Here is a 27,652-nt window from a genome sequence, read left to right on the forward strand (position 1 = left end):
CAAAAGTACTGAAAAAGAATGACAGAGATACTCTTATTTTCAACCAGGCAGACAAATTCATTTGGTACAATAAGAGAAATAATTCTTTGTACTAGTTCAGTGATATTTCTGGAATGCAGATCGTGCATTAAATTCTTCACGGCTATGACTTGTTTCTCCACAGTAGTTAGGAAAAACAAAGATACTATAAAAGAGGAACTACTTAGAAATCTAACACCTCACAAAGTAGTCAGTTAAAAACATACCTTGCATTTATGCCTGAAGATTGTAATTTATTCAAGCAAACTGATGCCTGACTGATTAATCAGTGGCAAACAAATGCAGACATGCTTAAACAGTGCTGCATATCTGGCCAAAATGGGAGCAGAGAGGCTGGGCAGAAGGTTATCCATGCATGTAGATTTATTACAAAGATATGAGGTGGGAGAATGTCTGTTTGTCTTTTTAGATTATACAGATATACTCCATCTGTAAACTGAAAAGTTGCAGTGCTTTTTAAGATAGAATTTAAAAATACCATTAATTTGAAGCAAAGTTATCTTCCTACTAACACCTGGTGTAGTCTTGCATGTCCACCTGGCTTATTTAAAAAAATGTGCTGGCTTTGGGAAAAGATTTATAGATGTGTAGCAATTGGTTGCTTATGTGCAGCACTCTGTGCATGTGCAATTGGATACGCACATGGGCCTTCAGCTGGATGCATTTGGCACACATCCATGTTGCTGTGCACGTATATATCAACTACACGATGCTCTCCCTGTGAGCTCTGAGCTAGGATGTTTATCACACTGCTTCTTCTCCTGGCCTCCTCCCCTCTCTGCTGGAGAAAATCATTTGTCTTGCTTCTTGCCAGCAAGACAAATTGGGGAAAATCAGCCTTCCTGGCTGGAATTTAGCAGCTCTGATCAGGGAATCCAGTCACGTCCTCTGAGTTTGTTCCTGCGGGATGTCGTGTCCCGTTGCTGTACTTTGACACTGGCCCCATGCAATTCTGAGGGGAAGAACTGATTTGTGATGTTTTACAGCAGGGAGAAGTAGTGATGCTGTGTATCACACTCAGTTCCATTTGCCTTCTGGCAGCAGGGAAAGAGTGCTTGGCTTTTCTTCTCTCTTCCCAAGTTCTTCAGTGTTTCCTCTAAGGTACAAAAGAGTTCATGTATTCGCTATTGAAGCAATGCACATGAATTTACTATGAAACTGGTTGCATTCACATTCTTTTAAGATTTTTTTAAAGTCACAAATGCTACAGAAACCTGATAGTCCTTCATACATCTGTACATTTTTCCATGCACTCCTTTTGATGTGCATATGTACAGCATGTTAATTTAAGCTGTCATTAGAAATGAATGCATCACTTTTTTGTTTTCATTGGCATAGATTGAACATCTAAGCAGATAATGTATCCAATAGTTTTGTACCCAGACTGGGTTGCCTAGTGAGAGCAAAGAGGTACCTGGGAATCAGCTTGGTGAATGACTTTTAAAGATGGACTATCAAGTCCTTTAACAGTGGCTTCTGAAACAGCAGGTTCTCTGCCAAAAGAATGAGTATCTAATGCAGTAAATATTGGTTATTGTTTTTCATAAATTCAGCCCCACAGTAAGTCAGATTTTCTCATTGTTTGTCATTCGTGTGAAGCGCTTTGGGTTTGCAGTCTCAAGACACACTTCTTGGTGCTAAAGGACCACTGAAAGTAATTCTGAAGTGATCTTCAAGGTAGGAACTAACCATTAATCAGAGTGGCTAAGGGGGAATACAGCAACATAATGAAATAAAGTAATCTTGTTTTGCTGCCTAGATTGCAGACACTGTTCAAATACCTGCAATACATTTCAGTTTCTGAATTCTTTTTCCTCCACATTTATTTATTTGTCTTGGTAAACATTTGATTAATAGTGCAGAGTGCATTAAAATATTTCCACACGCATGTGTACACATATACACAGTGGGTCATGTCTACAAAACATTAATATGTTCCTTTTCAACATGCTTCCTACTGAGTCCTTTATGGCACCTCTGCTTATTCTAATTGCTACCATAATAAGCCTCTGACAGGAAAAAAGTATTTCTTCCTACATATAATAATTCTTTTCATGCAAAGCAATGCCTCAGATGTGGGGTGTTTCTGTGTAGAGCAAGGCTGGGCTTGCTCCTTTTTGTGTAGGGCAAGGCTGGGCTTGAGCAAGGACACAAGAGTGGGGCTGGGGTGGGGATGGGGGGACATGGCACTGTGCCCATCAGGCTGGCCCTTCCCAAGGGCTGTGAATTCAAGGGCAAGTGAGGGGCAATGCCTGAGCCCTGTTTTTTGGGTCCAAGTATTCTATATTCATCATTAGTATTATTATTTTGGTGAGGTGAAAAGGGTGCCCAGGCTTCCTTTATCCTCAAGGACCCTCAGTGGGGCCAGACAGTTTCCCATGGAAGACAGGTGGCAGCTTCCTTTGGAATCTAGTGGCAGCCAAGCTTCAGATTCGCCTGCTGTGAGTAACAGTTGCCAGTTGCTCTGGTGCGACATCCCACAGACACCTCGTGTGTCTGACACTATACCCGTGAGAAAAAAAGTTTGGCCTGGAACACTCTGTAAAATGTTGTATTTTTCTAAAAAGGAAGAAGGAAAATTAAATACTTGTTGCAGTTTTTGGTTGTTTTGTTTTGGTTGGTTTTTTTTTTTTTTTTACTACAGAGAAAGGTAGTAAATAACTAACAGAAGACAGTTGTTTCTAGTGCCTGTTTTTAGCTAAAATAACGGGGGTTAATTATTAAACCTTTTACTTGGTTGCTCACTTGTGCTCCTGATGCTTTAATCCTGGGTCACACAAAGTTTAAGAGTTCTTTACAGGGGAGACTCACTTCTTTTTGCCTCAGCCTTTCCATGCTGACGGGATGTTACGGGCTTTGCTGCTTATACTTTCTGTAGTTGCCATTGCTCATGCTGAGCTCTGCAGGCCAGGTAAGATTTGGAGATGATTTCCATCTTTTTTTTAAGTAAAGTAGCTATCAATTTAGACTACAAAGCTGCCAGCTTCTAAGATTTTTATTTTAACTGATTGTCTTCAGTTTGAAGATTGAAATGCTGAGCATTCACTTCTTTTATGAGTTTGCAAATTAAGTATGGAAGTTGGTCTTACTTCAAGAGGTCATTGTAAACCTCATTGAGACTCTGTTGGGCTTTTTTTCATGCAAGTAACTTCTGTTCTCCTAAACATATGATTTCTTAAGACACATTTAGAAACTGACATTTGTGAAATAATCAGGGGAGTAAATGATTTAAAATCCTATTTTGAGTGACTACCAATATATGTTTGTTTTTTTTCTCTTTTATCAGATGCACAGAATGCTTTCAAAGTACGGATTAGTATCAAAACAGCTTTGGGAGAGAATGCAGTAAGTAAAATATCTTCACATATTCTTTCTAACTCAGTATCTCCCAAAATAGAAATAATGTATACTATAAAATTTGTGAATGCAATACAAGCAATTTATTCTGCAGTGTTAATTGTAATAGTTTGCTCAAGTCATGATCCAGGCATCCATTTCTTGAGATTTGACTAGCCCACTCCTTGAAATGTCATCCTTTATGAGAAATATAAAGCTTGCTTGTTCATAAAGACAATTTTCTGGTCAAAGATATTTTTTTCCCCTGGAAAAGCGGTAGGGATGTTACACTTTATGCATGAGAAGTGCTGCATAAATGTAAGTCTGTATTTTGGGAAAAGCACTTCTGCTCAGGAGTGCTAATTCTAAAGTCAAGCATGTCTAGGAAGAGAAGGCAGGAAAAGATTTTTAGGTCTTTATAAAATGGGACTTTATGTCAGGCTCTCAGACAGGCATTAACTGTAGAGATCATTCAAGCATGTCTCATCAATTCTCTGCTAATGGAGGGCTTCCGATAGTGGCCTTTCTTCTCTGCCTGTGGTGTACAGGCTTGTCTCATGAAATGCTTTGGCTTTATTCAGATCTTTTGGCTTAATGTAGAAGTACTGGTGTGAGCAATGAGAGATACATAAGAGATTGGGACATTAGATGACTGAGTGGTCCTTCCTGATCTAAGGCACTATTTCATATGTCAGAGCCCAGTACTTTATTAGTAGTTTTGAATACTTAGAGCAAATCTGCAGTATGTTAACAGGGCTCAGCAGAAAATTAGGTATGAAACATCCTGGACAGTCATGTCCACTGTAAGTCTGGTGTCTGAGCCCTGGGAAACAAAAAGCAGTAGGTTACACGTTTTAGAAGACTGGTTAAACAAGAAACTCCCTAAGACTGGAGAAGCTGTTCTAAAATTACCCTGAAAGATTAGGTAATTTAAACTAACATTACCAGGGACTGAAATTTCACTGATAATTTTATAAACCAGACAAAGTACAAAGAAATATTTGAGAGACCTGCTAAAGTAAATGTTTTGAAATTCATAGTGAAGTCAATTCTCTTGGGTGGGAGATTTTAATTAAACATAGTGCAAGCCTAGGTTTTTTTTTTTTTTTAATTATTAAAAATAGAGTAATACTATGGCTGAAAATATGTCAAAATAATTATTAAAGCTCCTCTTGATGATAAGTGCTAATATTTTTATTTAATCTTGGTTCAACATAGTAGCAAAGAACAAAAATTGTAGTTCCCAGAATGGCCTTTTTTAGTGCCTTTTCCTTTACCAGCTGTAGTATTATAATATAAAATAAGGGGAGGTTGTTTGATCATTTATAATTTTTTTTGTTTTTCACTCAAAAAGGTTATGAGACAAATCATTACCCTTGAAGTCAGTTTGTATTGCTGGGAAAAAAGCCATAACTGAGGAGTCTATTGGTTTTTTGTAGTTGTTTATGTAATAGAACGAAGTGTGTGAAAGCTCAAAGAATGGGACAGTTAAGAACAGCATTTTAGAACAAGAGCTTGCTGAAAGTGGTATGATGACATAGAAAATCATCCACAAATAATAAACAATTTATTAAGTACACAGGTGGTAGTAGTAGTTCCTTTTCATAGTCATTGCAGTTTTCTCTGTGAATGACTGAAATTGAAAACTGAAACTACTATGAAACTGAAATTTATTTTCGTTAAAGAATTTGGGGCACTTTACTTCTTTGTGTTATTTGTTTATTTTAGCAAAGAAAAGTGTAATACTGTCATTGTGTCACAGTAGGACACAGTCAGCTTGGTTCATTTCCAAGTCACTTCAAGCTCCATGATAACAGAAAGCCCTAATACTGTGGGAATTTTTCTCTAGGAGTGGCAGGATAACTCCAGTGTATATTTAGGGGCATAGGAAATAGGTTGGTGCAGCTTTTCACGTGGTGTTGTGCATGCCATCCCCTATGTGTGAGACTGATGAAAACAGGACGCCATTTGTTGTTTGTTCACCAGGTAAGCTGTACTCTGAGGCAGGGAGTTCTATTTGGTGTATTTATTTAGTTCTTATCACAATGGAGCTGGAAAGACCAGCTCTGATGCAGTAGGTATTCAGCCATTATCATTTTATTTGCAAATAATGGGTGTACTTGACAGAGGTGTTGTTTGCTGATCTGTGGGAAGAAACACAGTGCCTGTAGGCCTAAATGGAAGGTGATTTATGACTCTCTCTGAGGATGGTTTTGACTTTATGAGTGGCTTCTGGAATAGCTGCTAGTCACTAGTTGCTTTCTTTTCATGGAGCCAGCAGAGGGGTAGAGAGTTAATTCAAAAGGGATAGAGGCAACTAGAGAATGAGAAGAAGTGATGGTCACTGACAGGTCTGTGTAACTTGGTGTCATCACTCATTTTCACCATAAGAGTCAAAGTTTTGGCACCTCAGGGGCTGCAGCCAGCTGAAGTAGACAGTGCACTTCCCTTCTGGCTCATTGTTTTGGTTTGAAAGCAAAACCAGTGAGAGACTCTAAGTCAGAAATACAGTTTATTGGGAAAAGGGAAAAGAAACAAAATCCATGCAATAATACAAAAGGAAAACCACTGATAGAGTCAGAATACAACTTGACACCTCTTTGGCTAGCATGTTGGTAGCAGTCTAAATTGGAGTGGCTGCAGTCCTCCTGGAGTGGCAGATGTGGTTCTGTTGGAGCAGTGATCCTGTAGAAAGGGTGTATTCTTCCTCTGATGGTCCAGTGGAAAACCCTAGCTGTATCCTCTTGGGAGCCTGTTGAAAGGCTGGTTCTGATGTCCCCAAAACCCAGATTATATCCACTTAGGAATGCTTGGCTCTTCCCTCTGGGCGGAGCATCTCACAATGGGATGTTATAGTTCTTATCAGTCACGAAGTGGCATTCAATAGCCCATTATCAGCAGATGTCTCCCCTGAGAGAGGATTGGTTGTGAAAGAGATAAGGGAGACTGCTCACTTAACAGAAAACAACTGCTACACAGATGGCAATAGGAAATATCTTGCTTCTCAATCTGGGACACTCATGTATTCAGGCTGCTTCCAGGGTAGAGGATGAAGAGGAGGAAGGCTGACATACACCTTGTGTTTTGCCACCAGATGGGATCCAGAAGCGTGTTTGTGTGTCTGTAGCCACTCTGCAGTCTGAATGGCTGTATAGTTAAGCACAGAACCATACAGGAGGGAAGAGATCTTGGATGGTCCCTAGTCCTCTCCTGCTCAAAGTTGGGTCAACACTGAAATCAGGCCAGGTTGCTTAGAGGAATCTTGTAATATTATATTCTTAAATCTTAAATTTTGTCTTTTACAGCACTATTATGAGATAAAAGAAAGAAAATAGTATCCTTACTACTTTCATTTCACCCCATGAGCAACTTACACTCATCATCTTTCAGGCATTATCTCATCACCTCTTCATTCTACAAGAGGCATTTAAGACTGCCTTTCACAGTTAGCTGTGTCCAATTCTGCTCCTCCTTAACGTGTTAAGGATGGCAAGTGCAACTGAGCCAACATCTTTGTGTTGGTTCCTTTGTAGCACAATGAAGATGGTAAATTTAACAGTTCTGATACCATCATGTAGTGTTTCATTCATTACACTTATGTTTACAGCATGTCATTCCAAATTATATTTAAATATTGTTGCAAATTATATTTAATGTTTCCCCTATAGCAGCAGAACATGTGCATCAATAGCTGCACTGCATAGGGACATCCTCAGTCATCAGTTGTGCTCCAGGCCTTTGCATTTGGAGGATAAAGATGAATCTGATAAAGCCCCATAGTAGAACGAATCAGGTCTAGTGGAAGGTGTCCCTGCCCATGGCAGGGGAGGTTGGAACTAGATGATTTTCAGAGTCCTTTCCAATCCAAATCATTCAAGGTTTCGAATTCAAAAGTTGCTGATTAGAAACCGTTTTCTGGAAATTCATGCCCACTTGTCCTGAGTTCATACAGTTAGCTTAAAGTTGTTCTTGCTTTACTTTTCCTCCTCATTATGTTGCCTCCCCGTTGTATATTGCTGTATGCAGTCATGTACAGAGGTTCTTGATCACCTGGAGCCCACAGCCATCTCCATCTCCTCTACTTCCTGTTTAGTTTCCTTTTTCTCAGGGCTTCTTGCCCTTCTGCCCAGAAGGTTGTTGGCAATATCTTCTCTTGGCTCAGGTAGACTCCGATTTCTGCTGAGCTTTCTCTGCCAGTCTCCTCCCCCTCTTTCTCATAGTTTTCTGTTTATTCTGACTCTTTTCCTACTATTAGAGTGCCTACTCTTTCAACTGGGCCTGGAGTTCCTCACTACAAATTATCTTCCCTGATTTGAGATACTCTTTTTGTTACTCTGACTTAAAGAAATGCTAGGCTACTGCATTATTTATGAGAGCTGTGACAAATTGTGCATGTATATATGCATTGCACTAAACATAAACATACTGAGTACATGCACTTGGAAGTGCTGCATTGTATTTGTGTCCACGTGAGCATGAAATGGAGTGTGCTTCGTCATTATCCATTTTCAAGACAACTGATTAAATTATCTCTGCAGCTGGTTTAATTCACTGGCTAACAAATTACGTTTTTTCTGTCCTTTTGGACCTGTTCTCAAAGACTGCAGATGGCCTGTAGGGATTCAGTCAATAGTGCCACACACAGAAAGAGCAGATCTTCCCTCTTAGTAATGCAAATTGTGCTTTATGGTTTAAATACAGATATCGTTAAAATGATGATAAATAGTTCTATGGCTCCGATCTGTATTAATTCCTTTACTACATGAATTCTTTTTCTTTCAGTACTAGTTGCTCTCATTACTCTCACATTTTCATCAGTGCAGTGGCCTCAAAACACAGACTTTTATAACCTTTTTCCAAAGAGTTTCTCTCTGGGGTTTTTTTTTCAGTTGAATTTTCCAGGTTGGCAAGCATTATCACAGTATGCTCACAACCCCCTTCATTTACAAGGTAAGAGTGGTGAGTCAGAACCCAGGTTCTCAGCAGTCCATCTGCACTTCAATGCTGCTCAAGTTGTCTGCTGCCTCAGCTTTGTTGTCTCTGTCCTACCTCATCTCAGTGAGCCCATTTCACTCAACATTGATCATGGCAGGATGGTGTGTTCAGTTGGTTTGATCTTGCACCAGCATGGAGGGAACTTTTGAAGATAGGTGTATATGTACTGATTGGTGTCGCAGTCCTTTTAATATTTGTGCCATGCCTACTTCGGTGTATCCAACGGATGATGGATGAGGCTGTCAAAGGAGTGGTTTTGGTTCAAACAGATCGGGGAGATGTGGAAACCCAAGGCACAGGGAATATTTCTCTGTCTGCTCTGAGGGGTCCTAACCCCCAGAGCAGCACTGACTTTGACCCTTATTCTTCAAGATAGACTAGAGTCCACAAAAGTGTGAAATAGATTATTATAGAGAAATATAGTATGTCAATTGAGTGAGAAATTTAGGTTTTGGGATTTTTAGCATGTTGCAGATGGGAACAAGATGGAGGGCGTTAGGGTGTTGTCCCGAGCTCCTTCTTCTTCCTTCTTCTTCCTTCTTCTTCCTTCTTCTTCCTTCTTCTTCCTTCTTCTTCCTTCTTCTTCCTTCTTCTTCCTTCTTCTTCCTTCTTCTTCCTTCTTGTTCATGGGTTTGGGTGATGTCTTGTACACATTGCAGGCTTTGAGGGATCAGTTATTGGGTTAAAAGGGAAAATAATCTAGGTGCCATTTCTTAATTGGATAGTTTAGTCTTAAAAGACCTTGTAACAAGAGATTACGAGCCATTTTGCAGTGCTTTTCCTGCACACAAAGTTTGGTACAGACAGTGTGCTGAAGTTTTGATAAAATAACAATAAAACAACGAGCTGAAGACCAAAAAAGTCCTGTGCATCTCTTTTTCCTGGCACAGAACCGCTCCAGGAGGGTTTCCCCTGACAGGGGAACCCCCAGGGAGGGGCCCAGCGTGAGGCCCAGGAACCAACAGGGATGATAAACAAGATCACTTTCTGCCCTTTAAATGACTGTATCCTTCCCTATTCAGTTTCCCAGGATGCCAGTACAACATGAGGGCTGAAGATACCTGAAAGTTGGATTCTCCTTTTTTTTTTTTTCATGGAGAGGTTGCATCTCCATGCACCCAAAATCAGAATTTAAAAACCAGAATTAAGATTTGGAATTTTCAATGCTATCTACTGCTTTTTGATGTTTTTTGAATGTGTTATAAAGAATCATGAAAACATAGGTCCAAGTTGACAACAGAGTTAAGTGCCCACACCACTGGGTTTCTGATTTGGATGATTACAGAGCAGATTTTTTTAATCTGAAAGTTAAAGATTAGATTTGTGTTCTGACTGACTGAGGAAAGCTGTTTTTAACCTCCCTTAATATAATTCCAAGAAACTAATAATCTTTGTAATCTGCTGAAAGGGGAAGAAATTCAATCAGTATGCCTTAGTCATGGCTCCTGTTAAAAGAATGCAATAGATGCAGTTCTTACAGGTCAGTAGAATTGCATATGTGAGTGAAAGCCCAGGGGAACCCAGTGAAACTGTCTCAGAAAACTTAAATTATGAAAGCATGGTTTTTCATCAAGAAAACAGAGAACAGTTTTTGGAACCTACATTCTTCTTCTTACTGAAGTAGTAAGGATACTATTTTCTTTCTTTTATCTCATATGCAGGATAATAATTTTTAATATAGTTGAGTCTTCTTGTAATCAGGACAATGTGCAGCAATAAGGCTGCAATCTCAGTTTATTTCCTGTTCTCCTGATGTCCAACTCCCAGAGACCACCTTAAACATTAGGGTTTTTTAATTATTATTTTTGGCCAGAGCCAAATAGTCTTAGAGGTTGGATTTAAGCCTTCTACTTTAACTGTGTTTCTTCAGCAAAAGAGGCAAGGCTATGAGTGCAGCTGTGTGGGGAGAATTCTAGTAATATGCCTAGTCTTTGGTATAATCTCCAGTTTGGTCAGCTTTCAGAAATATTCAGTTAATTCAATTTTTGGAAACATTCTTTGCAGTTTATGTTATTTATATTATAGATTATATTGCACTTTTTTTTTCATTAGAAAAAGTCCTTTGTTCACACTAAATAATGGCCATTTATTTTCTTAGCACAACTAGAGAATTTATTCATTCTCTTGATCAATACAGCATTTCAAGTTCAGCGACTCTTTTCTCTCTGTGTACTGACAGCACTGGTGCTGAAACTAATTATTTTTCATCTTCCCTTACAGTATGCCTGGGATGCTAATGAAGAGTACCTCTTCAGAGCAATGGTGGCTTTTGCAATGAGAAGATATTCCAGCAAGAGCACAACTCAGTAAGCATCTGCTTGGATTTGCCTTATACATATTAACAATGCTGCATGTAGTAACCTGTCCTCTGCTGTACCAAGCTGTAGAAATCATTATATAGAAATTCTAAAAGCAGGCTGTTCCAGTATACTTCTGACACCCAGATACATATTCAACATCACACTGTTTCCATCTTCAACAATGTTCAGTCTTTGAACCAGTGTCCCTGTGGATGTAAAGTGACACAGCTGTGGATCTCAGTGGGATGGTGCCAGTTCACTTTCAGCAGAATGCGGCAGGAAGATTTGACACCTTCTGGAGACCATAGTGGGAGGAGGTGAAGGGACACACTGGGAGGTCAGGAAAGGCAGCACAGATCTTTGAGTATACAGCTCTGGTGCATCCTTCCTTAGAGCTCAGCTTCAGCAGTGTGCTGAAGGTGAGCTGACTCAGAGCCCTGGGAGGTGCATAGCTATGCCAGTGCTGTGTGTGCTCTGCGTTCCTATTCCTGATATCACAGCAGTTGAGTTACCTACCATCACAAAGTTTCAGATGTTGTAGTGCAGATAGAAATCAGCCTTAATTGGTTTTGGGATTAAATCTACCCTGAGGTATTGAATGTTCTTTGCCAGCTACTGATCCTTGCTACTCTATGAAATTAGATACCAGATTACACAGAGCACTTAGCAAGCTGTATTTTCACAATGTTCTTATCTTTCTTGAAAGAAAAACCTTGAAAGTGCATTTCCATAGGCCTATTATTTTTTTAATTGTTTTTCAATCCAAAACAAAAGATTGACAATTCTGGTAGGCTAACAAGGATAAGGTTTTCAATTTACTTAAAAATAAAACTGCTTCAGGCTGTCATTGCATCAGGTGAAGCATATTCCACATTTGAAAAGATATTAGTTAACTTTAGTCACATGATGATTGTTGGGGCTGCTGCCTTTCTCTTAAATAAAAGGGGATTTTCTCCTCCATGTGACAGGAGTGTTTGATTCCTGCTGTTTCATTTTTATTCCTCAGAGGTGGTCTCCTTTGAGCAAAAGAGCTGTTACATCAAGCTTAACAAAAACAGCCAAGTGTACTACTCAACCCAATTAAAATGGCACTTTAAAAAATGAGTTCAAGATAAAAGCTAATTACAGATGATTATGTAGGACTTTTCTCAGGTTTTCAAGGCAGCAGAGTTTTCATGCAACATCTGATCCATAAAGTTTCACTTTTGTATACTTATTTTGGTCTTGGGTCCTTTTTTAAAAATATTCTCTTCCTTCAAAGCCATACTGCTTTCACACAGCAAAAATCCTCTGTCAGAAGCAAGTGATCTTTTTCCTCTTCAAGCACTGTGGTTTTCTGCAGATTAAAATAAGGTTGCTGCAAGAATGGAAAAAAATCAAGCCACTATGGAAAGAATGGAAGTTTTAATGGGAGTTATCTGTACCCATTCTGGGCAATCATAGAATTTATACTCATTAATTCAGTTTCCTATCCAGAGAGTTTTTCTGGATATGGATATATGATGCCAGTGTTACTCCAGTATGGAGGTGGTGTTGCACACATCAGTAATTACCTGCTACTAAGTTGGTCAGAGAAGTCAGTATAATATTTGGAATCAGCCAGCTGTGGGGATCTTTACCTCTTTTTAAGATGGTATCAGACTTTCTCATGGGGTATAACTTGGGAACACCCCTCATGGGGTGTATATTAGAGGTATAACTGATAACTCTGGTAACTCATGTAGGACTTAGAGACACCTTTGGGGTCATTATAGACAGCGTGTCACCTGAAGGAGAACTGTGCAGCTCTGAGATCTGGCACAACTTCCTAGGCAACAGGCTGAAGAGTCTCCACTGGTCTCTCTCAAATCCCAAGGGACCTCAGAGTCCCTGTTTAGTGATGGCGAGGCTAGATGAACCTCCCAATACACCTCAAATAATCTGCCTGTTACATGGGAGCAGGAAGGCTGTGAAAGCCTCCATCCTGTTAGATATCCTGGAAATAACACACTCCTTTCCCCACCCTTGTGGCTGGCAGCTGCAAGGAAGGAGTGCAGTCCTGCTCCATCCCCTCTGCAGCGGGCATGGAGGTATGGGAGCAGCCATGGAGGGAGCAGCAGCATGCTGTGCACAGGAACAGCACCCTGGCAGAGCTGGTGAAGAGACTTCACTGTGGTGAAGAGGGAGGCACAAGCAGGAGCTTGTAGCAAATAAATTACATTGCACTGCTGGCAAATAAATTGCATTTCACTACACGAGCTTTTGCAGGAAAATGTCAACAGATTTTCTTCAGGAGATGTAAAAGACCAATGACCAATTATTCTGTCATATGAGAACAAACAAATTGCCTGTGACTGCATTCTGGTCGCATCTAAACTTAAGGAAATTTTACATCTGGTTAATTGAAGTTTTTTGTCAAAATAAAACCTATAAAAAGATCACTATTACTTTTATGTAACTAAATACTGGTTTTGCCAGGGTATAAATTATGCACATGGCCATAGCTTCAATGTGACAAACCTCTGCTTTAAAATCCCATTAATTTCTAACACACCCACAGCCTTGAAGTAACTCACAGTCACAACTAACTTCCATGAGACACAAATGGCATTAACTTCAGCAAGCTGTATCAAGCCCCAAAATAATTTGTCTGGTGGATCAGGATAACCATTGTTGCAGTCTGCCCCATCATTTTTGATATTTGAAGTCACCTCTTGTTAGGTTTCTGAAAGTGGATAAAAGCCAGGCTGTGATGACAAGCATTACAATGTGCTGCTGCAAACAGCAGTTGATGCTGTTGTTGCCCTTGTGTAACCACTGAATGACCCAGCACAGTATGGGGAGGATTGCACATTACATCTCAAGCTCTCTAAAGTTAATTCCCAAACTGAAATTTAATAAATCATGGAGCAGTGTTTAATGTTTGAAAGGCTTGTCAAATTTTCAAGTTTGCACAAAACAGAAGAAAGGTACAATCAATCACATTATTCAGTAACTATTACTAGAGTTACAAATAAATATTTCTTTTTCAGTGGAGAATTAATACCCCATTATTTCCTGCTTTATATATGACCTTTAAATCGATTCTCAATTCATATGGTCATGAACTACGTAAGCCAACCTTTGATCTCTCAGTGTTAAAAAATTATTGTTGTAGCCTATGTTAGTAACCCTGGTTTCTCTAATCTGTGACTCATTTGAAACAATATGCATCTCTTTTGGGCCTGAGACTAGTTAATCTTTAGAGCAGAAAGAATGTCAACATATTTGTTTTCATTCAAATAACAGAATCTATTTTTGGTACATCTTTCCCCCATTTATAGATAAAAAAAGCTAAAATTTTCCTTACAAAGTGACCAGAAAAAAAAATCATCAACATTATCCATCTTCCTAAGACAGGCTTTTTTGATACTAAAAATATTGTGACCATTTAGAACAACAAAATAAGAGTCTGGAGTAAAGCTGTTAAATCAAAGTGATCCCATGGCTGCTAGGAAGAAAATAATGTTCCTTTGCAGAAGCAGCTGCCGAGCCCTGTGTTGGAAGAGGCATGATACTTTTGGGAGAGCTGGAGAGAGGCACTGGGACTTGGGGACTGTGGTTCTTCCATGAGCTAACAGCCATTGTGGGCACTCGGCTCCCTTTGACTCTCTGACAGCTCTTTCTTACCCCTAAGCAATAATTTCAATCTCCATAAGGAGCAATGATGGTGTTTCAGGCCAAGGAATTGCCAGGGTTTCCTGCACTCTACTCACTTGTGTATTAAAGGAAATGCAGTTTTGGACTTTTGCCATGGTGCCATAAGGCCGAACCAGGATTTTGTAATTTTGATGATAACAGTCATAATAATGTGATGATAATCCCATGTCAAAAGTCTATCAACTGCTAAGGAAAGGAAAAAATGTCCACGTATATATTTACAAATACACTTCATTAATGCCTGGAGAAGCCAGGTTTCTCAGATCTCAGTGTGATGGCATAGTTGCAGTGGTTCTCTGTTGTGAATCAAACCTGCAAGCAAATGGCATGTGAGAAAAAAAAGTGTACCACTGCACAGAAATTGCCACATTGGTGCTTGTTGAACCAGTCTGTTTTGGTGTTTACTCATCCCCTTTGAACTTCTCATGAGTGGGATTATTCTCTTTGGGGCCTGAGGGGTTTATGGCATTTGTATTCCACTGATGAAAAAGTGATGGCGGTGGAACCAGAGTTTGGATGCTTGTAATTGAAAAGGATTTTAGAAACAACAGGGCAAAGAAAAGAAGCCAAATTTAGATATCCTAGTGCAATCCTTGCTTGCCCCTTGTTTGTAGAACAAACTGCTGTTTGTTCTACAGAGATATGCTACCCCTGTGGTGACTGAATGCCTTGTCTCATGCTAAAAACCTTGGCACTTTAGGGAAGACCCTAGCTTGAAGAGTCTTTGAATGAGGGTATGACAGTCTGGGTGTTCTGCCAGTCCTTGTCTGCCTTTATCTTTCTCTTTGGGGATCAATCTTTCTTACCCCATTTTAAGAACATCTGTAGGGCAACACCAACTCAGATTTCCCACCTGGACCAGTTTTTGATTCCACCACAGAAGCTGCAGCTTTAGGAACTTTGGCAACATGAAGTTTTGGGTCCTACTGTTATAAACACCGAGACAGAAAACTTCCTCTGCAGTTACAATTTTAGATATTCTGTGAAGTCAGCAAGAGTTTGTCAGCCACCAGGTAAAAGTAGGCATTTTTCCTCTCTCCTGTAAGTTTTGTGCTTTCTTTTTGTTTTGCAAAGAATAAATCTGTTTTCATCTTCTGACTGTTGCCAGCAACTGATGTGAACATCTTTTCAAATTCCAGAGGGTGGCTTTCCTCTTTTATCCATAAAAATTCTCTGTAAAATTGATAGTGTTCTAGAGAGGTAAAAGTAGAAATTTTGGCTCTGCAAAATCACTGCTTTCCATTTTATTGCATACCTCTCTGGAATGGGTGCTTATAGCCCAGAAAGACAACTGCATCCTGGGCTGCATCCAAAGCAGCATGGCCAGCAGGGCAAGAGAGGGGATTCTGCCTCTCTGTTCTGCTCTGCTCTGGTGAGACCCCACCTGGAGTGCTGCATCCAGCTCTGGGGTCCCCAGCACAGGAAGGATATGGAACTGTTGGAGCAAGCTCCAAAGAGCCAAAATGAAATCAGCTCAGCTGGTTGGAGCATGGTGCTAATAATGCCAAGGTTGTGACTTTGATCCCTGTGTGGATCACTCCCATAAGAGTTGGACTTAGAATATTCTGTGATTCTGAGATTAGAGGACTGGAGCTCCTCTCCGTCCAGGAAAAGATGAGACAATTTGGTTTGCTTAGCCTGAAAAAGAGAGACTTCTGGCATGACATTATAGCACCTTCCAGTACCTGAAGGGAGGCTACGAGAAGGATGGAAAGAGGCTTTTGACAAGGGCATGTGACAGGACAAATGGGAATGTCTTCAAAGTGAAAGAGTAGGTTTTGATTAGATGTAAGTAATGAATTCTTTACTGGTGGTGACTCACTGGCACAGGTTGCCCAAAGAAGCTGTGGATGCCCCATCCATGACAGTATTCAAAGCCAGGCTGGATGGAGCTCTAAGCAGCCTGGTCTCGTGGAAGGTTCACTGCCCATGGTATGAGGGTTGGAATAAATCTCTAAGGTCCTTTTCAGTCAAAGCTCTTCTATGATTCATGAGATAGATAGATAGATAGATAGATAGATAGATAGATAGATAGATGGATGGATGATAGACAGACCTCTGTAAAATGATGTATTGCACTACCCGGGGCACCCAAAACATCACTCAAAAGAAGTAAAACATTTCTACAAAATATCCATAATGAGGCACTGTGATCTGCCTTACAAGCAGATCCCTGGCTGGATGAGGAATGCCCAGGTGTGGGCATTCTCTCTCCCTCCTGTCCCTTTCACCCCCAGTCCCCCCCAGTCCCACCAATCCCACTAATCCCACTAGTCCCACCAATCCCCCCAGTCCCACCAGTCCCACTCATCCCATCAATCCTACCAGTCCCACCAATCCCCCCCAATCCCTCCAGTCCCACCAATCCCCCCCAATCCCTCCAGTCCCACCAATCTCCCCAGTTCCACCATTCCCTCCAGTCCCACCAGTCCCACTAATCCCCCCAGTCCCCCCAGTCCCCCCAGTCCCGCTCTCGGCTGCGGCGGGGCCGGGGGGTGCTGCCCGCGGCCGGCAGGTGGCGCTGCCCAGCAGACCTGTCACGGTCCTGGCACGGATCGGCTGTCGCTTCCTTTGCTTAAAAACTCGTGATTGTGTCATTCCAGAAGGGTTTTCTGATGTTTCCCCCATTTATCAGTAGAAATCTTAAAAAAAAAAAAATCGCGTTTAAAAGGCATTTTTCACACTATTTATGTAGTATGCCATGAGAAGCTGCCTGCCTGTGCCACTCCACATTTAACTTCATGTAAAACGGAACAATCTTCCTTTAAAATAGATAATATAAATATCTGATACAGCATAAACTAAAAGGAAGAGGCCAGTGTCAGTAGAATGACCAAATGTAGCTTGTTCCATCCACTCTGTACCTGACTCTATGAACAAAGATGTCAAAAACTATAACATCAATTGCACTGATCTTCCCTCCAACAACTGTATCTTGTAGAAGAACTGTACTCACTTAACAATCACATGGGCAATTCTCAATGACTGGTTCCTGTGGTATTTGCTATCAAAACTAGAATTCTTAATTCACCAATGCACTTGCTCCATTATATGACCTTTGTCATAGCCATAGATTGTTATTCTAATATGTATTTTTCCATTTGTTTATGCTAAATACATGTCCAAGACCATGAAAATCTGTAATAGATTTAGAAATTTGCTTGAAGACTCATTTGGTCTTCATAAGCTTGATATCTTTAAAATCATATGGGAAATGGAAAATGGTGTGAGTAGTATTTCTTTCTTGAATATTAACTGTTAGCTTTTTTAAAAATAAGAAAATTTTCCCCCTTAGTTGAGAGCAATATTTTAATAAAATCTAAAATGTTTCAATAATTCCTTCCATGTTTCTTTAATGATGATTTTTGTTTTAACTGTCTGCAGAATTACCAATGTGCTGCTCTGCAATGTGACAGACCGGGTGTCCTTTTGGTTTGTGGTCACAGATTCTTCCAAAAATGTGACAACTGTTCCTGGAAGTGAGGTGGAGGCAGCCATCAGGTACAGTCACTGCTTTTGCAATGTTTTCTTCCTTGTTTACTGAGGATGTTTTCTCTCTCTGGGCCTTGTATGAATGAGCACTCTGCCTCTTTAAGGATGAACTAATCCAAGTTGCTAAAACACTGGGGGCTCAGTACCCTTTAATGAATGTGAGATTAGAGGATGTTTAACAGTCCCACAGAGTGCAAAGAATGTGAGCCTTGGGATTATAACATTGGAAAGAGTCTCTTTTGATGCTGGAGACTCAGAAGAAATCTAGTCCCTTTCCAGAGCTCTACCTGTGATGTGCTGTCCAGCGTGTGGCATACTGCTCTCATCCACCTCTCATCACATTTCCTAGTGAGATAGCCTTCTTCCTCAGGAGATGGAAGGGCACACTTTCTGGATGGGATTAATATAATTTAGCTTTTACTGCATGCTACATGCAATCTACACCTGGGCTCCCTTTCAGTGCTTCTCACTAACAGTTCATCTGACTTAATTTAGAAGTCAGCTTTCACATGAGGAGAGCTCGTGTGAACTCCTCATGAGCAGAGCTGGCTGTGTCCCAGCTTGGCTTCAGCAATCTTATGCTCACATTCTTTTCATACCAGCTCATTCTAGAATGCCAGTCAATATCCCAGTTGAGCATTGCTTGTACAAAGTACAGAGCACTACAAATCACTTTGCTTTCTACTATCACATTCTAGAGCAAGTAAAAGGAAGAATGTGGAGCTGACAAGGAAAAAAGAAAAAATGGGATAATCTGACTTCAGTGGTCTAAAAAACCTACACCAGGGGTTTATAGGGATGAGTCCCTCAAGCAGCATAACACGCATATATTTCTCAAGCATGGAGTGGAAAATGGATCTCTTTGTTTTCAGGCATTCTGTGCTCTGTCTCGAAAATTCGTGTTATCGCTATGGAGGTGTAATGCCTAATTCCTGATGAATGAATATGCGTTCTTTTGGAAAGATTAATTTAAGCTTATGAGCAGATTAAACTATTTCCTACAGAGACACCAAACAATAGTTTCATAGCATTAGTGGAGGAAGCAGATTATTTATTCACTGAAGCTCTCTGTAAGAGTGCTGGAATGCAGGGGTTTTGCATTTCTGTTATTCTTTGATACATTCAGTAGCATAAGCTGATTTATTTAAGTCTTTTATGTGCCCTGTTTGGTACAGAAATTGGGTGCTGTTATTGTTTGGTTTTTAACTGTTGTCTGTCACCTGATAAAGAATATGCTATTTATGAAAAGTTTTAATTCCTACCTAATTTAAAAACAAGAAAAAAATGGTCTATAAAACTACAATGTGTTTTGTTAAACTGCTTCTGATTGCAGGCTTCCATACAAAACCTTTATTATAATTCTTCATGCTAGGGTAGCACATAACACTAGCCATGGACTAGAATTTTGTTGTATGAGATTCCTACAAAGTAAGAATAAAGAGGAAGGTAAACCATGTCAGAGCTCTGTATGATGCTCAAATATACACAAGATATAGTTATGCATATAGAAACATGAAATGCACTTGTAGTTGCCTGCATGTGTTTCAGCACATAATTCTGAAACTCAAGCCATTAGATGAGGGTAAACAATGCTTATTTCAGCTGTTCACAATGATCCTTTCATATCAATAAGGAAATCTTTTCTAAATGGCAGACAGCTTACAGAATTATGAGTCTTAAAACATGCCATGGCTTTCAGTCCAGGAATGCTGACTTTCCATTAAGGCTAAGAACTTCCTATTTAAGGGACAACCAAACATTATGATTTCCAAGAAGAGAAATTTGTTAAATCTTACCTGTATTTCCCATGCATATTTTCTTAGGAAATACTTGCTTTGTGGTAAATAAATTGAACTGTATACAAGAAAGAGCTGCATTAATTCATACAACTGCTATCAAAAAGAATCTCTCAAGACCAATATATGAAATCCATTTGCTTAAAAATTTTTAACATTTTGTAAAAGCTAATGAAAGACACTTCTAAAGCCTCTTAAGCCTGCTTAGATTTAGGTCCAGAAATATCTTACCGGCAGTATAACACTTACAGGCAATGAAAATGGGTGAAGATATCCACTAAAGGATAGCAGTTGTACTACTGTGAAAAAGCACATTTCTCAGACTTACAGTTTCTCATACGGAAATGGAAAAAATGTGGAAAGTACAAATCCCTTTAGCTGCATCCTGCAGGGAAGAGAGACGTGTTGGCAGTGGGTGTGGATTTTTCCAGACCAAATTGTATCCTGTTCCTCATGGATCTAGTAAAATCTACAGCAGTGGGGGCAGATGTACCAGCCCATAACATGCAGGATGGTTCAGTTTGAGGGACTAGGGGGCAACTCTAAGTAAATCCTGCAAGCATTGAAGGGTAGGTCAGCCACTCCTGTGCTAATCTTGAATGCTGCATGAACAAGGCAACAGAGCCAGCCTTACAGCTTACAGCCTGCTATATCTTCAGGACATGGTTCAAACCAGAAATAAACAATAATATCATACTTCAGGTCTCATCTGTATTTCCCAGTTTTTCAGATAAATTAAAGTCTGGTGTTTGAAATGTTCTAAGTGTGTGGGTTACTGAGGTCTCTGTTATAGTCTGTACAATCCTGCCAACATCATAGAAGTACAGAATCATAAAATCATAGAATCAGAGAGTCATTTAGGTCGAAAAAGACCTCCAAGGTCATCAAGTTCAACCTTTGACCAAACCACCACTGTGTCAGGCAGACCATGGCACTGTTGTGTCTTGAACACCTCCAGGGATGGTGACTCCACCACTCCCTGGGCAGCCTTTTCCAATACTTAACCACCCTTACGGTGAAGAAAATTCTTCTGTTGTCTAACCTGAACCTCCCCTGGTACAGTTTGAGGCTATGTCCTCTTGTCTGAGGGAAGAGGCTGATCCCCACTAAAGGTAGACAACATGCTTTTCTTCATCGTGCTGGATGACATTCAGCCCTGCCTAACTTGCAGCACATTCATGAAAAATCCTTTTTTTTTCTATTGTCTTTTAAACTTGTGAAATACCTTTATAAAGAGTTGTGATGTTTTTCTGGGGGTTTTTTTGTGTTTTTTTCCTGAAGGATGAACCGGAACAGAATCAACAATGCCTTCCTACTGAGTGACAAAACACTGCAGTTCCTGAAGATAACCTCAACCTTGTCACCTCCTGTTGAACCCTCTACACCTGTCTGGATTATTGTATTTGGTGTTGTTCTTTGTCTCATTGTGGCTGGGATTGTTTTCCTCATTGTTTCAGGGATTCAGAAACACAAGAAGTAAGCAGCCTAGCCTTTCTTCTGTTTTAATGGAATACTGATTAGTTAGGTCATCTGAGCTGGTTTTGTGTTTCAGAGCAGCCTCAGACAGATTAATGCTGTGCATCCTTCCCTAGCTAGGTAAAGATAACCCATCTCTCCTTTTCTGAGGAAAAGATTTAAAATTTTTAACTGTAAGGTACAGATGCATTAGTAATTTTGTGATGTAACGAGGAAATGGAGAGTGTAAGAATATGATCCTGGAGGCCACCTTACTAGAGATGAACTTTAAAAAGACAATTGATGTCATTCTTGTGAAGATTTATTGTGCCATGGGTGAGTCTCCTCTCACAGACCACCCACATAGCTACCAAGGAAGACTGGCAGTGACTGTGTCCCTTCCAGGGCAGTAGTGTCAAAAGCTGGTAGGGCTAAAAAAAACTGTGCTGCTACGGCTTGAGAAGTCTCAGTAGAGCACACAGTAATGATTAATGTATGGCTGAAGAGGGCCTGCTTGCTGGAACAGAGCAAGGTTTCACTTACCATTCATGACCTGATGAGCTCAAAATACCTAGCCCTTCACAGGTTCATGGGCAGATCTCCCCATGAGCTTAGGAGTTTTTCTGGTGGGAGGGTAGGAGAGATACTCTCTTTTCCTATCAGTTTCTGCCTGGTGGTACTGGTGAAAAAGAGAAGGGTATTCATGCTTCCCTAGTGTGAGCATGTGGGAGCAACACAGAGAGCAGGTGGAGTTTTGATCCTGACATCTCTGCTAGCTTTGAGTTGAGCATAAGAAATAGAAATTTCTCAGCTGAATTGAGATTCTGCCATGGAAGTTCAGCTTCTACCATGCTTTTGGCTGACAAAGAGTTTAGGTTTACACAAAAATTATGACTTCAGCAATAGATTCATACAGGAACAGCAGAAGAACTGGAAAAGGGTAAATTCCTGCTGATAACCAGATAATATCAAAATTACTGACTGTGTAATGGATTGTATCCCCAAATATATCAGAACAAGGAATTAATATATGAAAAGTGGTATGTTGCAGAGACTTCTTCTTTCTGCCTTTTTATTACCTTGAAGAATGTTAAAAGTCCTCAGAAGAACAACACTTGTGAAGGTTAAGTGCTTCTCATAGAGAACCTTTAGTAGTGTAGTCAGAATCCCTTCAGTTATATTTTGCAATAAGAGGGGTCACATGAATTTCCAAAACCCCCTTCTGTTTTCTAAAAAACCCCACAAAATTCAGCAAACAATAGATGAAAGATGCTGTTGGGGAAAGAGTCTGGGAAGGTATTTGGAATCTGTGGATAGTTAAAAGCCCTATCACAATCATGTTGTATGGACTGAATTTTCATGCCCTAAACATAGGCAACCTTTTCTGTAAAACAGTGATGTTGCTACCTGAAGCCCCTACCTGATGTCTGTGGTATCATGGCTCTATGTTTTTTTATAGTGCCTAGCTTTAAGGGGGTCTTTGAATATTTCACATAAGTGTAATATAAATAAACTAGGATAAATACCTGGGATTTTTCTAGCTAAAATAATCACTCATGCTTCATATCATGCTGAAAGACAGGATTTCCCCCTGTATTTTCAAAATAACTCAGCAGAGCTTGGGCAGTTCCCCTCAATATGGTGTAAACTGCATGCTCTTATCATCACACTGCCATTAATATGGCTTGTTGCTGCCTGCCTGTACTCGGCCCCCTCTCTGGCTCATGTTCTTGTCCTTTTAGTTGCTGTGCTTTTTTTACTTCTCCCTCTGTTTCCCTACTCTACCATCACATATAACCTTTTCTCAGGGCAGGTTCATCTGTGGCTGAACTGTAACCCTCCTTTCACATCAATAACATCTGCAGGCACGGGCAGGAAAGTACGAGAGAGGGTAAACCAAGTATATATTTCTTCTATCTACTGTGGCAAAGACTGGAGAGGTAGAGAGGTAAAAGGGATGGTCTGGGTTATTTGGCTCCTTGGAAAAAAAAAAAAAAAAAAGGCCAGAAATCAGAGAAAAGGATTTCAAAAGCACTGATCTCTTTGTCAGACAGTGAAGTAAGTGACCAGGTTTTCAAAGACTTCAGCATGTTCAATAATTAGTTTTCTTAGAAGTCTGTCCAGACCTTACGTAATGGGAGCCCTATTGCCTAGTAGGCTGTGTTGGGAATCTGGCCCCTAGGATGGTGTTGGCTTCTCATCAATCTGGCATTTTGTCTTTAAAGGCCTTTAAAATACCATTTAAATAGTTCAGATAAAGCCAAAAGCACGTGCTCCAGGCTGTCCATGCTCAGGGTGTTAGGGAAGGGGAGTTGGCTTACAGAGGAGTTTCAGTATTGAGTTAGACTCATGCATCATTTATTGAACTGAGAGAATTGCTGAATTCAGTGCCTACAGTGAGCTGGGTCAGACACACTGTCTCCCAGCCTTGTGTTTGTTCTCCTATCCTTGCAGTAATAGGACACCTCCCCCTACAGCAATAGATTTGCCACATGCCCAGGGCAGAATCATCCTCTGCAGTCTATCTGAACTAGCCCAAAGTCTCCCCTTATTCCCCAAAATCCAATCTGCAGCAGGGGCCATAAAAAATTGCCTTGGGAAGAGTGAAAACAGAGTAAGCACACAGTCTGTCCCTGTATTAGTTTTCCCAGTAATTAATTTGCAGCTTAATTTATGAGCCTTCCCGAGGTGCATTTGGTCTTCTTGTATTGGGTAACTCACAATGTTTTCCCTTAACTTTCTCTTCCCTTAACTTCCTCTTCCCTTAACTTCCCTTACCTTAAGGGGTTGAGTCACCCCTTGGATTGATGGAAATTTTTAGCTTCTCTGAATTCCTCTGGTAATGAGTTTCACACATCTTTTACTCCTCTCATTTCCTTTGAACCTCCTTCTTAGTAACTTTTATGTTCTGTCCTCACAGTTTTGTATTAAAGAGCAGCCAGAGGTCAGAGGTTTCAGCTACTACAACCCAAGTTTATTTTAAAAAGTCTGTAATGTGAAGAATCTCCCAAAGGCCTATAAAATTTTATTATTGTTAATATCTCTGTCATTAGCAGTTACTCTGAGTCAGATTTTTACAGTTGTCCTGAGTCAGATTGTTACAGTACATGTTGTGAGATAGGGAGAAGCAGTGCACCTGACCTTTGAGTTTCTTGTCCTCTGAAATCGCTGATGCTGCAGGCCATAAAGTACAGCAGGTTTTTCAACTATGAACTAATTGTTCTCAAGGTCGGAATAAATCTGGAATAAAAGGAACATCATGACCTGTTGACTGATATTTGTTTATTACATCTTCAAATGATTGTATTTTAGATAATATTTTCTAGGGTTTTTTAATGTAAATAATTTTATTAAATCATTATTATAATATGTTTTTGGGACAGCTGGATTCTGGAAAAGTGAAAGCTATGCAACTGTTTGATCTAGAAAACAAAAGTATAAAAGAACTTGGTAGGATGGTGGCTGCTAATGATGTTTGAAGAAAAAATGTAGATTTGCAGCACTGAGATTACTTAAGAAAGTAATCATGAATGTTCTGAATAAGGTAATCATGGATGTGAGAGCACCCAAGTCTCCACATTTGGAGGCTATAGTTAGTCTAAGACTGATCTGTTTCTAAAAGATATGTTTTATTTTGTAGAGATCATGGGGTGTGATCTATGATATACATTGCAGGGTCAGATTACATGCTTAGTGTAGACCTTCCTGATGTAAAATAACCCAAACAGATTTAGAGATTTTTTCAAATTTTGTTTTGCCCCAGCTTTTCTTTTGCACCTTCTAGTCATGCTGCAGAATAAGAAGGTGAAATAATATTTAAAATATACTTACAACGTGTCCACTTCAGGTTTTCTGGTCTCCAATTCTGAGCTCAAACTGCTAAACTAGGGCTTCCAATCTCTGAGTCCCCCAGCTATTGTATTTAGATACACCCATCTGGTGTATTTACTACAGCAAAGAAGTACACCAGATTGTGCCTTTAGGAGCATAACCTATGACAATCTTATAACTAAATATGCAGTTTTCTTTCTGTGGAATCATTGTGGAGTGCTGCAGGTCAACAGAATAAGATGATCTTTTCTTTCTTGTTTTTAGAAAGAATAAAGAGTCAACAGAGAGAGAAAATTTAGAAGAGAAAGTTGAAGTGACACTAGAAAATGGGATTCCTTGTGAAGCACTGGATTTAAAAGCAGGCCACATTAATGGAGTCTTTGCAGCAGATGACGAACGGTTCACGTCCCTATGAAATGCTGCCACTGCTCTCTGGTGGTTTTCTGAAAGACTCCTGTGCCTGCATTTTCTCATCACTACTCCTGAATATCAAACATGAAGACAAGAAAAATGTGCTTTCATGTAATTTCCCTTGAGAGAACCTTTTGCTTGGGTGAACTTCCATTACAGTTCTTTTTCATGAGCAATTCAAATAAGAAGGCCTCAGATAATGTCCAGAAAAGATTTCCAGAAGATGTGTGGCAGAACAGAGTTGGAACCTGCCTTCTGCCAGGCGTCTAATTTTTAATGATTATTTAAATGTGTCCATTGTTTGTTTATTCCTGACATAAATGTGAAACTGCATTATTCCTGAATGTCACTGGGGAGATTATCTATCATTGTCAATTCTTGATGGGTTTGTTTTTCAAGCCATATGCAAAAGTTTCTCTATAAAATTACTTCTGTTTGCTCCTGTGTAGTATGCCTTTAGATGGAACAGTCATCAGTGCATGAAAGTTTTCATTTATTGAGAAACAAAAAAGCTTTCACAGTCTCTGTAAGACCAGGTCAAAATACATGGACCATCTATAGCTCTGGGGCTAGCAAAAATCTGGTACTATAAGTGTTTTTCACTTAACTGTCAAGGTTACAGATTATGTGAGCTGGAAATTAAATTTGCAAAACTCTGAAATTTGTTGAAATTAAAGGTTGCAACAAAGGGCAGATTTTCCACAAGTGCAGTTAGTGTTTTGTGGCTCAGCTCTCATTATATCATAGAATCACAGGCCAGCCTGGGTTGGAAGGGATCTTAATACCATCTAGTTCCAATCCCCCAGTCATGGGCAGGGACACCTTCCACTAGACCAAATTACCCAGAGCCCCATCCAGTCCAGCCCTGAACACTTTCAGGGGTGGAGCATCCGCAGCTTCTCTGGGCAACCTGTTCCAGTGCCTCGACAATCTCACAGTAAGGGTTTTTTTCCAAAAAAATTTTCCAATTTTTTTGTAATCTAAACCTGCCCTCTTTCAGTTTGAAGCCATTCCCCTTTGTCATGTCACTACATCCCCTTGTGAATAGTCTTTCACAGCTCTCTGGAAATGTCTTACTTACAGTTTTTAATAATAAAACTAGACTAGATTTCCAACATAGCCAGCCTGGGGTCAGATGAACCTTCATGTTCATGTGATAGGTGGACAGCTTTTGAAAGGATTTAAGGTGTGAAACACCATCTGCTGGGTTGGGTGCACCTGACCTGGATAAGTGATAAAATTCTGGCTGTCTTCAGAAGCATTGGTGAACAGAAAAGGGGAGTTTTGTGTGTGGGTAACTGTAAAAAGACAAAGGAAACTTGTTGAAGCAGAATAGGATATCTGCAGTCACTAAGCATCTGCCCACATCACTGGAGGTAGGATTTGACCATTGGCCATCCTGTTTCCAGTGTCATGTTTAGAGGCAATAAAAACCTCTTTGCTTATTAGGATTATTTCATCAGACTCGTCACCAACAGGAACAGGCTTAAAGACAGTAAAAGCTGCTTGTAAAGGACCATCCAGTGTCCTGAAGGTACAAAGGTTTCTTGTTTCCTAGGGTGGAAATCCTTTAGCTTTTTGGCTCTATTGAGCATCTTTGACTTGTCTCAGTACTGGTCTTAGGACCAGCAGAAAGGGAGGAATGGGAAGGAGAAGGGAAAGCAGCAGGGTGAAAGGGGAAAACTGAGCAAGGGAAGCCCAAGGCTAGGGGAGGCAGGAGAGAGGAAGGCAAAATATAAAATAAAACCATGGAACCCACTAATAATTTGCATAATGTGGTCTCATTTGTCACAATTGTCTTTGATGTCCTGCTGGTGGGTCCCTCTGGACAAGGACTGCATCACGTCTGTGTTTCAGTGTGTGATGCTCCATTCTGAAAAAGATTAATAAACTTGGTTATTAGTGATAATATCTCAGTGCTTCAAAATTACCATCCACAACATGTGGATGTGTTTCACACAGGAATGTTGAAGATGCAGCTTGCAGGTTTTGGAGGGGAAATATAGAGTACAGTGTTATTATTACTGCCTCAGTTGTTGCTCCAAGGTCTCTCATGCAGGCAAAATTTTATTGAGGTAATTCAGATCCCATCATTTCTAAGCAGTCACACTTTTCCATTCTTTGCATGACAGATAGCTACACCTCAGTGTGACCACAATGGATTGCTGTGACTGCAGCACCTCTGCAAGAACCTTTGAAAGATTTTGGTGAGAACAGCTTAGTAGTGCAAGAGCAACCTCAAACTACAGATTAAGAATTGCTGTTTTCCTGTATTGTACTATATAATACTGAAATAAAATTCTCTTGAGATGAAAAAGG

At 40.1% G+C, this 27,652-nt stretch overlaps 1 protein-coding gene across 2 annotated transcripts; it reads left to right on the forward strand.

Moving 5' to 3' along the window:
- Positions 1 to 2,336: 2,336 nt before the first annotated feature.
- Positions 2,337 to 27,652, forward strand: CLTRN (collectrin, amino acid transport regulator). Of its 2 annotated transcripts, XR_008429506.1 has the most exons (8): positions 2,337 to 2,480; positions 2,866 to 2,950; positions 3,326 to 3,384; positions 10,591 to 10,676; positions 17,733 to 17,849; positions 20,918 to 21,112; positions 22,900 to 22,982; positions 25,187 to 25,247. XR_008429506.1 is itself a non-coding variant. In XM_053936145.1 (7 exons), exons 1-7 carry the CDS (start codon positions 2,418 to 2,420, stop codon positions 25,335 to 25,337), a joined length of 756 nt encoding a protein of 251 aa, XP_053792120.1. In that variant the 5' UTR covers positions 2,339 to 2,417; the 3' UTR covers positions 25,338 to 27,652. The 2 variants fall into 2 exon arrangements, 1 of the variants encoding a protein (XP_053792120.1); XM_053936145.1 differs by lacking the exon at positions 22,900 to 22,982 and having other exon boundaries at positions 2,339 to 2,480; positions 25,187 to 27,652.

This window comes from Vidua chalybeata, chromosome 2 (assembly GCF_026979565.1).
Source record: "Vidua chalybeata isolate OUT-0048 chromosome 2, bVidCha1 merged haplotype, whole genome shotgun sequence".
NCBI lineage: Eukaryota > Metazoa > Chordata > Aves > Passeriformes > Viduidae > Vidua > Vidua chalybeata.